This window comes from Sturnus vulgaris, chromosome 20, assembly GCF_052056855.1.
Source record: "Sturnus vulgaris isolate bStuVul1 chromosome 20, bStuVul1.hap1, whole genome shotgun sequence".
Lineage (NCBI taxonomy): Eukaryota > Metazoa > Chordata > Aves > Passeriformes > Sturnidae > Sturnus > Sturnus vulgaris.
In genome coordinates this window covers 7,269,974-7,282,990 of record NC_142262.1, presented here as the reverse complement: position 1 = coordinate 7,282,990, position 13,017 = coordinate 7,269,974, and the positions used below count along the sequence as shown (strand labels likewise).

At 51.5% G+C, this 13,017-nt stretch overlaps 1 protein-coding gene across 10 annotated transcripts in view; it reads left to right on the top strand.

The window, feature by feature from the left end:
- The first annotated feature begins 1,340 nt into the window (after positions 1-1,340).
- Positions 1,341-13,017, top strand: part of PRPSAP1 (phosphoribosyl pyrophosphate synthetase associated protein 1) — a 29,416-nt gene continuing 17,739 nt past the window's right edge. Inside the window, exons 1-4 of one of the 10 annotated variants that reach the window (XM_088176503.1) lie at positions 5,264-5,415; positions 6,080-6,191; positions 7,579-7,728; positions 8,042-8,151. In XM_088176503.1, coding sequence (XP_088032629.1) covers positions 7,657-7,728; positions 8,042-8,151 — 182 coding nt within the window. In that variant the 5' untranslated portion in view covers positions 5,264-5,415; positions 6,080-6,191; positions 7,579-7,656. Of the gene's footprint in view, positions 2,066-5,249; positions 5,416-5,510; positions 5,575-5,598; positions 5,941-5,976; positions 6,192-7,578; positions 7,729-8,041; positions 8,152-13,017 lie in introns of those variants that run through there. The other 9 variants (XM_088176506.1, XM_088176505.1, XM_088176504.1 and 6 more) reach the window with 9 other exon arrangements.

Sequence of the window (13,017 nt, the reverse complement as noted above, 5' to 3'; positions counted from 1 at the left end):
TTTCAATCTCAGTCCTGGTCTGTGGGGACTTCCCAGAAGACTGACCTGATATTGTACCACCCTTGGATGCCCACTCCATGCTATGACCAGTGCAGTGGCCACCACCAGCCCCAGGCAAGTCCCTTTGCACTCCGCAGCCACAGACTGATTCAGCCCAGTCCCACACGGACACCACTTGCTTGCCTCCAGATGTGATGTCTAACGCGGAAGTGGGATCACTTCCTTCCCCGTGCTGATAACCAGTCGTTTGGGGCTATCTTAATTATGAGAGCCTTATCGAGGCTCCTCGACCCCAAGGGCAGCCCAGAGGGTGCTCAGCAGCTCCCAGCTGTGGGCAGGCGACTGCCGGTCGGGTTTGTCCTGATCGGCTCCATTCCCGCCCGCGCGGCGCTGCTCAGGCCGTGTGTGTGGGAGGGAAGTGCCGGGATGCGACGTGGGGATGTGGAATGGAGCCGGCGTGATGGGGGGACAGCCCGCGGAGAATCCCCCCACTTCCTTCCTCACTGCAAAGAGAACTCATCCATGGAGCAGAGCATCCAGTCCCACCATGATCACCAGTCTCCCTTCAAGAGCAAACACTCCTCCAGCTCCTGTCCCCTGAGGAATTCTGGTATCCCAGGATACCCCATCTGACTCTAGACATCATTTGGTGAAGGTTTGTGCATTTGAAGCACCGTGCCCTGGGTTCGCTGGGCAAGGTGATGTGTGCCCTGAGTTTGGGGAAACTGAGGCAGAAACAGCAGACAAGATTTGTCTTGAGTTGTGCAAGAAGCCAAGGGTTAAATACATCAATAACCTCCCTCAGCTCCCTCTGGCCCAGGACTCCTCCTGCTCCTCTCCCAGCTGCTGGAGGAGCTGATTTGCACTGGGAAGGAAAAGCGCAGAGCCTGGGGGCCTCCCACGCCTTCCATAACCCTTGGTGCCCCCAGGGCCTGCAGCAGAGACCTGAGGCTCTCGGTACAGGGAAGGCGCGGATTTCGGGGTCCCACTGCTACATCACAGCCCCAGAGGAGGCGTGCAGAGGACGCGCCTCTGCTGCAAGATGAACTGCAGCTTTTCCCTTCGAGGCACACAGCTCCTCCACATCCCTGCCCGCTCTGCCGCGTCCGCCAGCAGCCACCCGGGGACGGGAACGGGAGGGGGATGCACTCCTCCCGAATCCATCTCTTTTAGCATCGTTCCCACTGCTGAAGGTACGTGTCTCAAGGTGGAGCCAGAAATAGCGCGGCTGGCGCTGCATCGCGGCTGGCAGGGCTGCAGGCTTGGCAGGGGGACAGGCACCGACTGCAGCAGTGGGAACTTTCCAGGCAGCTCCTGCGGGAGCGGCCGGTGCAGAGATGGAGCTGTTTCCATGCAAACCCTGCGGATCAGCCCCTGTGGGGCTGGGGCTGACAGGGGGAACCAGCACAGAGCAGGAGGGGACAGAACTAACAGAGATATCTCCTGGAGGAGAGTGACTGAGAGATCACATCCCACCTGAACCAGGACACAGGTCTGGCCTCTGCCACTTATTTGCTGCAGAACTCGAGAAAGTGGCTGCACCTTCTACCTATCTCCATGACCCAAGGGTGGCAGGTTTCCCCCAAAATCCAGCTTCTCTCAGGGCCCAGGGAGGATTCTCAGCCTCCAAGGAGCTCAGGTTTTTTGTGACAGCTCCTAAATCACAGCCAGGCTCTGCAACTTCTTGGGGGCTCTTCCCCAACGCTGACCCTCCGCTGAGCTCTCGCAGCTGCCAGCACAGCCCTGAACAATGCCGACGAGCTGAGCTCATTCCTCCCAGCTGATAATTTGCTTTAAAATATTTCTGAGCTCAGGCCTCCTCAGGGAAAACACTCCCAAACGCTAGGCAAAAAAGCTGCTGAGTCTGGAGGAACCACACACCCACCATTCGCTCGCCGAGACGTCCCCCCCGATGACAAGCCCTGGCGTCAGAGGGACTGAGGCCAAAGTCTGTCATTTGATCTCCCCCTTCGCTGGGGGAAGCCGAATTTCAGGCCGTCCAGGGCTTTTACCACTTCCCGGTAGCGGTTTCCTGCCATGATGTGAGCGCAGGAATTTTTGGGAGGTGAGTCAGAGGCTGCAATGAGAACCACCTGGCTGGGGCTGGGTTGGGAGGCTCGATCCCGATGCAGGGGTGATCCCTGCGGCGATGCTCGATGCCGGGCGGGCAGCATTCCCAGAGTGGAACTACTTACAGGGGCAAACACATCATTCCATCCCAGACCCCATTTCTGGCCTGGGAAAGAAGAAGAGGGATTTGCTGCCTCAGTTCCCACGGCTCCTCCTTCCTTGCCGGGCTGGGATCGGTATGCTCTGGCTACCCCACCCGGGCTCCAGGGAGAAACTTGGGTAAGAATAAAGAGCAAAACCTCGTCCAGCGCTGCAGGAAGCCGCCTGGAATGGCTGTCCCACCCCAGTACCGGGTTGTCCCGAGCACGGAACTGCCCCAAAAGCAGTGTGGAGGCTTGGCTTTCCCTGGGGAGCAATGCGGGAGTTGGCAGAGCTGAGAAACTGCCTTCCCTGGTCTCTGAAATTAAACATACAAAATGAGTTCCTGCTAAAGGAACCTCCCAGGTTTTGCCTGCTGGGCTATTAAAGCTCCATGACCCCGTGCCCACTCTCTCCCCAGCATTACTCAAACCCCTCCATACAGAGAATAAGTGAATTGAATCCAGAGAGTGAGACTGAGCCGGGATAAGCCTTTGGAAAGGAGCTAAAGCTGCTCAAAGCCGGCACTGTTCCCTGACCCGCCCTCCTAATCCTGCCTGGCTGATAATGGAATAATAAAGGGCTGCACAGCCTCGCTCTCTGCTGCTCTGTGGGGGAGGTTCCTGCTGCCTCTGTACATGCCAGGAGCTGGGATATTAGTGACTCCCTAAGTAAACAGAATTGCTCCTTTCTTCTTCTTTGCCTGGCTGTAAAACCGAGCGTGACCTTCAGCCCGCAGAGAAATCAGAGTCGCTCCCCTTTCCAGGAGAAAGGCTGGTTGTGGCAGTGATAACACCGTGATCTCTGCCTGCCACCCTTCCCAGGGCTGATCCCAGCCCTGCAGCTTCAACAACCATCCCTGTGGGACTCGCAGGGCCACTCCTGCGAGGCTTTGGCCTCTCCCCGCAGGGATGAAGCCAGTAATTCAGTGAGGGGGAATATCAGGAGCACAGAATGGGGGGTTTGGAACACCCAGCCCCTCCAAGGTGTGCACACCTTGTCTGCTGTGCCAGGAGTTGCCCTGTAGCAGAACCTATGAACTTGTTGCATCTCAACCTCAGCAGCTGGGAAAAGGGCAGGGAAGTGACAATGCTGATGAGCTCCATTCCCTATGGCCAGGATGGCTGAGCACCTCACTGGGCAGCAGGAATGGTGACAGCAGGAAGGTGCTGGGGGACCCAGGGGCAAAGCAGAGGATGAGGGCACTCAGAGGCCACAGCATCATACCATGGCTGATGAGCGAGGAGCCAGCTGGGAAGGGGATAAACAGCCCTTCCTTCTCCACATGCCCGATTCCAGGCAGGAAAGGCACGGAAGGGCTTTATAGAGGAGGGCAACAGCAGGTCTCTGGGAGGCTGAGAGCTCTGCAGAGTGATGTTCTGTGGCTCCTGGAGTGGCAAGATTCCCTTCCCACCCTTTGGGCATGTCTCCCCGCTTGGGTGTCCCTGCAGCAAGATGTCCCTGGCTCCCCTGGGAACAGCCATTTCTCTGGTGGGTGCAGGAGGGATCTCAGGGAGCAGTAAGCTTCCAACATCACAAAAAGTCTGGCTCCCACCAAATGTTTTGAAGGACAAAGGCAGCAGCCTGTGAGGAGTGACCTCTGTACCGTGGGTGCTGTGACTGCTCTCAGCCTGGGGTTGGGGTACCCAGGAGGGGTGTCTGGACTCTCTGGCTGATGAATGTTGTGGATTCATCCCAGGATGATGCCAGCCTGGAGGCCTGATCAGAATCCCATGCCTGGCTGGTGCTGCCTCCTCAGAGTGAACTTGGGCAGCTGATGCTGTCAGCTCTCACCTCCCCTTGGGGAACGAGCTGGGATGCGGGAGTAGAGCTGGAATAGCCCCTGCTCTGACAAGGCATGAATTTAGGACCTGCAGGAGGCACAGCAGGAGGGAGGAGTGGGGCTGGAACTGCAGGGACACGTAAGGTGTCACCAGGTATGGTGGAGGAAGACAAAACTCTCCATCCCAGTCCGTGGGCAGTGCTGGCATACAGAGGGGACATGGATAATTCCTTTTTGCATTGAGGATGTTTGAGAGAGACAGCCTTTAATGAAGTGTCAGTGTGAGCGGGCTGATGGCAGCTCCCAGCTGAGTCTGTGACAGGGAGGCACTGCAGGAGGCACCATCACAGCTGTGACATGCTGGAGCAGCTGGAAACCACTGGGTCATGGAGGGGAACCTCGTCCATGTCCTGAACGAAGCCCACCAGGCCTCCTCCTCCTCACTCATGCCCAGCTGGGAGGACACAGGCCAAGGGACGATGGTATTGCACAGCAATTTAGAGAAGTGCCAGGAAAAACCTCTCCCTCCAGGGTGAACCGAGTGATGTGGGGTGATGCTGGTGATGAAATTAATGCTGTTTGCCTTCGCAGTGATACATAATTATTGTCATATACCCTCATTTCTGCTGCACTGTGGGGTGCTCTGATCGATCCTGACCATCCGTCCTGATCCTGACAGTGTTGTCACCTCCTGTCATTCTGCCAGCTGCCAAGGCTGAGATGTACATTGTACATATATAAAAAAAAATTAAAATAACATGTAAATATCTATATATATATATTTGTTCAGCCAAGTTTCACCTTTATATATATATAGATATATATTCCATGCATATAACATATATAGCATATAATATATACTTTATAATTACGATACACATATAATATGCATATTATATGTGATATGTACACTATATATTATGTATTTAATATTTTATATACGCTGTGTATTTTATCTATAAAAGTGTATATTATTTATATTATATGCGTTAAGAAATTTAATTTACAGGTGTTATATATGCTATATATAAGCACACTCGTAGTGCATGGAAAGTTCAGCCCAGCGCTCTGCCAGATGGGCTGGCGCTGAACTTTTCTGTTTAACTAAGCCATTGAATGCCTGTACCCGTGAGGATTCCAGAGCGGGCAGGGAGCGCTCCCCCAGGAAAAAGGTGCGGGATCCGCGGGCCGGCCGGGTCCTCCCGCCGCCCCCGCCACAGCGCGGGGCCAGAGCGCCGCCGCCGCCGCCGCGCTTCCGTTTCCCCCGCCGCCATCTTCGGCACGGGCACTTCAGCCACCGCGGACACCCCGCGCCTCTCACCGACGGGCAGAAGCGGGAGGCGGCCGCGCTGCGAGCCGCCCTCGGGCAGCGGGAGGGGTGTTTATCCGCCGAGGAGGGACGTTTCTGCCGCTGTCCTCCCGAGGTACCGGTGCAGTTCGGGCAGGCGGTGAGGGGACGCCGTGACGGGAGCGCGGCTGCGGTGCCCTCACCTAAGATGGCGGCGGGGGCGGGCTTTTCCCGCCGAGAAGATGGCGGCGGAGGGAGCGGCGCTCTGGCGGGGTGGCGGAACTCGCTCGGCTGGGTGAGGGGAGCGGGATGGGCCCATCCCCCACAAAGACCTCCCCCTTCACAGGGACTCCCTGTCCCGCCACGGAGAGCTCGGTCCAGCCCTGCTACATCACAAAGAACCCCCCAGCCTTCCTCCCTCAGCTCACCCGCACCTTCTCCAGCCAAGGCAGCCCCTCTCCGCCTTGCTATCCCCCCTTAATTTTAGGATCATCCCTCCCCTGTTGCATGAGGGGCCACTGGGTGGGCGTGGGGTGGGGTTGCCCGTTGCCTGTCTACCCTTTACTTCCCAAGGCAACTGCTGCTCCATTTTATTTTAATAGTCATAATTCCCACCCTCCCTTTCGTACTTTGCCGCAGGAATGGACCAGCAAGTCCATAGGTAGCGGAAGGGTCCCCACCCTCTCCTTCCCCCTCCTCCTCCCCACCCCTTAAGGGGCGGTGATCGCGGCGGAGAGGAAAGAAAAGGATGCCACGGAAGCTGTTGTTGCCTTACAAATCTGTTTTTTCTCACTTTCGAGCTCCACGGGGGTTGCATGACTCTTTAGCGATGAACGCGGCCAGAAGTGGCTACCGGGTCTTCTCGGCCAACTCCACCGCAGCCTCCACCGAGCTGGCGAAGAAGATCACGGAGTAAGTTGCCTTCTTCTTGGAGTTTCTTTCTCCCCCATCGCTCCCCGGCGCAGGCAGGAGCCCTCCCGGGCGGCTGGAGAACTTCTGGCATCCTCCTGCCTTCCCAAGGCTTCTCCTGCGGGCACCTTTGTGGAGATTTTGCACTGGGAATCTTCACCAGCTCTGCCTGACCCCGTGATGGAAATGGACCCACCACTTTCTCCCTTCTTTGACGTATATTTCACCGCTGGAAAGGCTGGGCTGCAGCAAAAGCTGTTACTTTTGGGGAGGGAGGAGGTGAAATTTGGCTGGACAAACCTCAGAAAAGCGCTTTTAGCAGGTTTGGGACAGGCTCAAAACTTTCTCCTGACCTTGTTTTCCCAACAGCTTCGATGCCTAGGGCAAGGGGAGTGTCCATGTGCACCTCGGCACAGCACCTTGCACTGACGAGAATGGATTTTGGGGAGCTGGGAGAGCTGGGCAGCCTGTGCTGTTTGGTTCAGGATAAAAGTCTGGCCCGTTTTCTTCAGCCCATCAGTTTAGCAGATTTTGACCTTGTCTTGTCCGGGATGCTCTGGGTCCTGTTGAGTGAAGGGTTGTGAGAGCAGCCTCCAAAATGGGGCTCTTGGTGCACAGAGCTCTGAGTTTTCCCCAGCACTTGGGGTTGAATTAGTTTGGTTCAAACTGGGGCAGTCCCAGCTGAAGGGACTATTCTGAGAAGGGCGTCTGTGTATCGGGCTGTCAACTTAGAACAGGATCTGGATTTTCTTTATGCTGTTTCTCAGCTGCAGTTCATAGGCAGCTGATCCCATTGTCGAGGGATCTCAGTGCTTGGTTACCTGCTGCAACCCACAGCATCCCAGTTATCCTTGCTAGGTGCCTGCTGTCCCATTCCCATCTCCAAGGGTGTGCTTAAATTGGAGGCAGGAATTAAGTACAGGTGTGCTGCCACCTTAAACTGCAAGAACACTTTGCTGTTCATCCTGCTCGCTTAATAAACAATGTTCAATCCTTAGTACAGATTATCTCCATGGAGCTGATTTGGCTGTTTGGCTGGGAGGTGTGTTGGATAATAGTGATGGACTTCTTTAAATGTGAGGCTAAGAGGAAAATCCTTGTGTTTGGGAGTGGAAAGGTTTTTTTTTTTCTGCTCATGTATTCTTGCTATATTTGGTCAGTTCTATTTCACTTTCCCTTCAACGAACTCTGAAACTAATGTATCTCTCTATAAAAAAGTAAGTTTTGCTGCAGCAGATGAGACAGAATTTACAGAGCTTGTCCTGTTACGTCAACACAGCACAACAGAATTCCCCTGGGGACGAGCTCTGATTTCTCAGGACTGGAGGAGCAAACGGGCAATCCTTCTTCCTTGCTCTTTGTCTTAAAAATAACTCCCTTCTTTTCAAAGATGAAATATGAAGAGACATGGAGAGGCTTCCCCAGGCCACGGCGCTGGCTGGGGTGATGTGCTGATGTTATCCCAGGGATGCTCTGGGGGAAAAGAAGCAGGATCTGGATGCAGAATGATCTCCTGGCTCCCTCCTTGATCTCTCACCAAGTAAATTTCTAATAGGGGCGATGTGGGGTTTTTCCCTTGGCTCTACCATCAGTGGGATGTTGGATGCTCTGGTGGTGACACGAGCACATCCCTGTGACACACAGCTGCTGCTTAACTGTGGCTTAAGGACATCTTTGTTATCTTTGTTGTGGGTGCAAAATCTGGAACTGTTCACAGTACAGATTTATCCACAGTAAAAATCTCTCAAAATTAAAGGTATTTTCAGCATCTAATGCAGTGATTTTGCACTGCTTTCCCTTAGGAGTTCAAGGGCTGTTTCAACTGATCTGTAACACATCCCTTGTTCTTTCAGGTTGCAAACGATGCGTGGCTGCTGCCTTTCCCCCTGTCTCACATCCCAGCCTGTTCTTTGCTGGGGAGGTCAGTTGCACCTTTAAATAGAGTTGGAGCAATCTTACAAGGGTGAGTCTGTCCTCTAATATTGTGCGTTCTTTTTAAAGTTTTTTTATGACCTTGAGCAAAAGCAGTAAAAGAACTTTAAAACAGCACGCAATATTAGGAGGGCCCCTTGAGACACCTGTCCATCTGGGCTCTGTTTTACCTGTAGGTATGAACTTAAGATCTCTACTTGAGTAGTTCTGACTTATCCATTTTAAAATCTCAAGCCCAGAGAGGAGCAGTGTGACACTGACCAGCTTGCAGACACCTGATTTATTTCCTCGTTTTGTTTACAGCAAAACTTCCAGAGCTACTTTCGTTTCAGGCTCTGAGCATCATGTTCTGGCACAGTTCTTATCTTCATGATTCCCCTTGAGCATTCTCTAGTTATGGGACTGTGACTAATGGTCAGTCTTTGTTCCACTTCAGGTTTTCAGAGCTTTAGTTGATAGTGACTTGCAGGGAGAGAAGATGGTGCTGGTTTATGAAGACTTTGTGAAACATGAAATAATGAAGATGTTCCTTATATTCAGTACCATTGAAACATAAACCCATATATTTACTTTTCTCATATAAATTAGGAGTGATGATTATTTTATTTTAAATTCTTTCCATGATGGAAAGAAAACTCTTGCTCTAACTAGGACACTTGGCATCTGATTACAGGCTGCATTTTCAGGGGAGAAAGATAATTTCTGTGACCAGTGCTGGTCCCTAATGGGCCTGTTTGTTGCTGGGGGGAGGGAGATACAGCAGTCTTTTTGATCTTTAATCCAACAGATGCATTTAGATCTCCCTCTGACTGCAGTGCTTGGCTCAGCAGGTACAAATATTACATTCTACTCACTGCTTATGTGTTTGGCTTGGAGGGGGTTGGTGATTGAATCTTGCTAATGCCTCCCCAGTGCTCCTGCAGCTCCATGATGTGGGATGTGATACTGTCTCACTGCCAACTGTGGATGTGAGTATTCCAAAGATTCACTTAGTCTGCAACATGGAAAGTGCTGGTGATCTGAAGATAAAGCATTGCCATGAGCCTAAACAACATGGATTTAGGAAAACATGGGATTTGTGTTCTGACCTCTGGCTGCAGGGAGCTGGGTCACAACTCTAAATCCAGGGTGGTGTTTTCTGTGACTGAGTGGGAAGTGATCCCTGCTTTGGGGGGAGACAGTACATTCAGAGGACTTGCAGCAGCCTCCCTCAGCTGAAGAGGATTTCTGGTAGGAAATGTATTCTTTAGGTCATCTTGCCAGCACATGAGAGGGCGGCAGAGGGAAGTCAGAGCATCTCTGTGCAGTTTAGGTGGAGCACAGAATGAGGCTGAGCAGGCCTCAGACGTGGAGCTTTAGGGGAAGTTCCTTCATCAGGAGTGAGCTGGTAGGACTAGAGGAAGATCTGCCTGGTATTAGCCAGTAGTTGGGCTACATGGCTTTGGTGTGGATGGAACAAGTGATTAATGCCAGAGGAGCAGTAGGGACTTTTCTTCAAATATCCAGTCGTGCTGGGTGGATGGAGAGAGGCAAAGAAGAGCTCAGATAGTTTTAAGGATATCTAAACAGATTGTATCCAGGAAGCTGCCATTCCCTTTCCCTTTCCTGGCTGTTCTTATACTGGGGGATTAGGAAGTGCACTGCAGAGCTGCCATTGTGCTGGCTGGACCATGACTGATCTTTATTTAAAGATTTGCTAAAGTTAGAAAAGCACTTCAGAGTCTGGCTTGATTTGGTTGCAGTTGGGCACAGCACAGACCCTCTGTCCTCTGCTCCAGCTCCTTCTGAGTCTGCACTGGTTTCTGGAGTCTCTAAGTCTGGGGAGAGTTGGGAGTTTGCAGAGCTGAGACCAGGGAAAGTGTTTATAATGAAGAGGATATTGCCAAAATAAAATATGGTAATTAAGAGCTTTGTGTGCAGATTTCTCTTCAAATTGAATATTTGTGCTGTGAGCTGGCCGGAAGCTCCCTGTGGAGATAACCTGACAAATGTCTTGGATTCTGGTCACAGAGAGGGAGAAGGAAACACAGCCTGGGCTGAGGACACTTCTCAGTGGCACCGAAACAGGCTCTGATGGCACAAAATACTGAGAGTACATTTGCCCCTTGAAATTTGATTCAGCTGAACATGGAGTCTCTTTGGCTGCCCTTTGTCTCGAGAGTCTGGTACAGTGGTTTTTAACAGTCTTCAGTCGAGCATTTTAAAGTACAATCTGATACAGTCTCACAGTGTTTCCTAAAATACTGCAGTGTGTCACTTCCTTATTAAACTATAGGTGACTCCTGAGCTGTTTGCATTTAGATGTGAATTTGAAGCAGGTTTTATAAACACTTTTGTATTCAGAGCTTAATATCCTCTTGGCATATTTTGAGACTGCAGAAAGTTAGATCATCCTTTCTCGGCAGTGTTTACAGAGAGATTCCAGATCAACAGGAATTTTGACTGACCAATAAAGCCATGAAGAGTTGGTTTTTTCTCTTAGATACTGTCATGCCCCAGAGGAGTTAATTTAGTGATGGAACTGGTGTGAGGATAGCAGCTCATTTTGCTTGGAGATGTGATTTATCTGCAGGACCTAAAATGCTACTTTTCCCAGAAGCAGCTTTATCTCTGCTGGGTGTGTGGTCTGGGTTACCTGCAGTGGCACCTTCTCTGTCCTAGGGTAGGTCTGCCTGTGTCTGCAGTTGAGTGATCAGTAACTGTGGTATAACCAATTGGGAGCTTCAGGATTGAGAGGATTTTGAGAGAAAAGAGTTTGGATGGAAAACAAGGGAAAGGTAATAGGAAGGGGAAATTTATCTTTAAACTCTGGCTGCTGCCAGGCTGTGTGGTTGATAAGGCTGTGCTCTGCCCTTGACTTCCATGCAAATATCCCTTTTGATAAAAGTCCTCTGGAATTTGGTGCTTTACAGCAGGAGTTGCACCAACACTCCCTTCTTTATTGTCCTTGACTCAGCCAAGGTTTATCAGACTCCTTCCCTGGCTGATATCTTGTCTAACCGAAGCCTCCAGCAAGGGATTTGGTGCAAGGTGTGCCCCTGGGGTGCACATACCTCAGCTGCTCTGGGGGAGCTGCCTGTGGCTCCTGGGACTCTGGAGTGCTACAGGCAGGGCTGATCTGGGACTTTAATGGGCAGTTTTATCTCATATCCACTGCTCTTGTTTACTTGCAGTCAGTAGTTGGAGCAGAGCTGGGATTTATTGTCTGACCAGAGCGACTCATTCCTCTAAGATGGCATCTGTGTCCTGACTCTTCTGCAGCTCCCTGCGCCCAGGTTTGACAACTGAGCTGTTTTAGTGCCCCAAGCCAAGCTGTTTTAGTGTTCCTCTTGCCATGAGGGAGCCAACTTGCCCTTCTGATTTCTTGTTTCAGCAGCACACAAACTGCATTGCTGCTGTATTTTGAGTAGGAGAGTACTGGGCTCTGGTTTCTGCTGGAATCATGAAGTTAGAAAACACCTTTAAGACTGAGCACAGCTGTTAACCCAGCTCTGCCAAAGCCACCACTAAACCACATCCCCAAATGCCATATCTACATCTTTTAAATCCCTCCAAGGATGGTGACTCCACCATTTCCTTGGGCAGTGTGTTCCAAGAGTTGACAACCCTTTCAGGGAAGAAATGTTTCCTAATATCCAATCTGAACTTCCCCTAGTATAACGTGAGAACATTTCCCCTTGAGCACCACAAATATGGTTTTGTTTGCCACCACTTAGCAGTAAAGTGCCACCTTCCAAGGGGTGTTTTGCTTAGATGAGTTTGGCTGGACTGGTTTTGGAGCTTTCTTTCCTGCCATGAGATTCAGGGCTGACTAAGAGCACTTGCACAGTCTCTCCAATGGATTTCTTTTCCCCAGTACTGTGGTAGGATTGTGCTGTGTGCAGTGAAGTCAGGGTGTACGTGCCTCCAAGGGGAGCTTGCAAGACTTGCCATGCAGTTGTGGAGGAACAAGTGTGAGTCACTAAACAATTCCCACCACACGCTGCTCTGGGGTGGGTGGATGTGTGTGTATGTTTCTGAACTTGTTTAGACTCAGATGCCTTTGCAGTGATTAGGACTAAGCTTGGTGGTTGCAAATGCCAGACTATCCTCATCAGGACAGCAGGATCCCACCTGCAAAACTCACCTCTGGTGTGGCTCTATCCCTGAGGTGCCCAGGATTACTTTTACTTGACCAGCTGCCAGCTCTTTTTGAAGATATTGAAGGTACTGAGGATGCCTTTGCATTGCAGCTGCAAGTTTTAACCCAGCTGGGCTGAGAGGAGCCCAGTTAGAGATCTGTGAGACTTGTCTGGCCTGGGCTGCAGGGTGATGCTGCAGTTGGTGCCCCAGCAGGACTGGTGACAGTCTGGCACGTCCAGCTCTCGAGGTGGCAGTTTAGTCACCAGCCCAGCCATTGCAAAACGTGCTGCCAGACACTTGGTGGGGAGGATGTGTGTGCCAGAGACGTGCTTTGGAGCCAGCTAAGCAAACATACCCCATGGCATCCGAGTGTCTGTTAGCTCAGCTGTCCCAGGCACACTCTCCAGGCCGGCTTCTAGCTGGGACCTCCAGCTTTGGTTCACACCTGAGCCCAGCAGTTACTGATGGGACAGAAACATGCCAGGGTCAGGCTGTGCTGCTCTTTCACTTCTGAAAGTGCAGATCTTTGTGACAATTGAAGTGCTAGGCTGAGTTAGTGGGTAAGGAGATGGGATGAGACTGACTGCTGAAGGCTGTACACCATAAAAAAAACGAGTAGAAGATATGGACTCTTCTATTTAGGGTTAGTCCTGATCTGCAGAATTTTGGCACATATTCAGGTAAATACAGTACAAGTGCAGAGGAAACTGCTGCCATAATCAGTGTGGTGAACAAAGGTATTTTTCAAGCATAAACTGTTTCCTAATTCATTGTG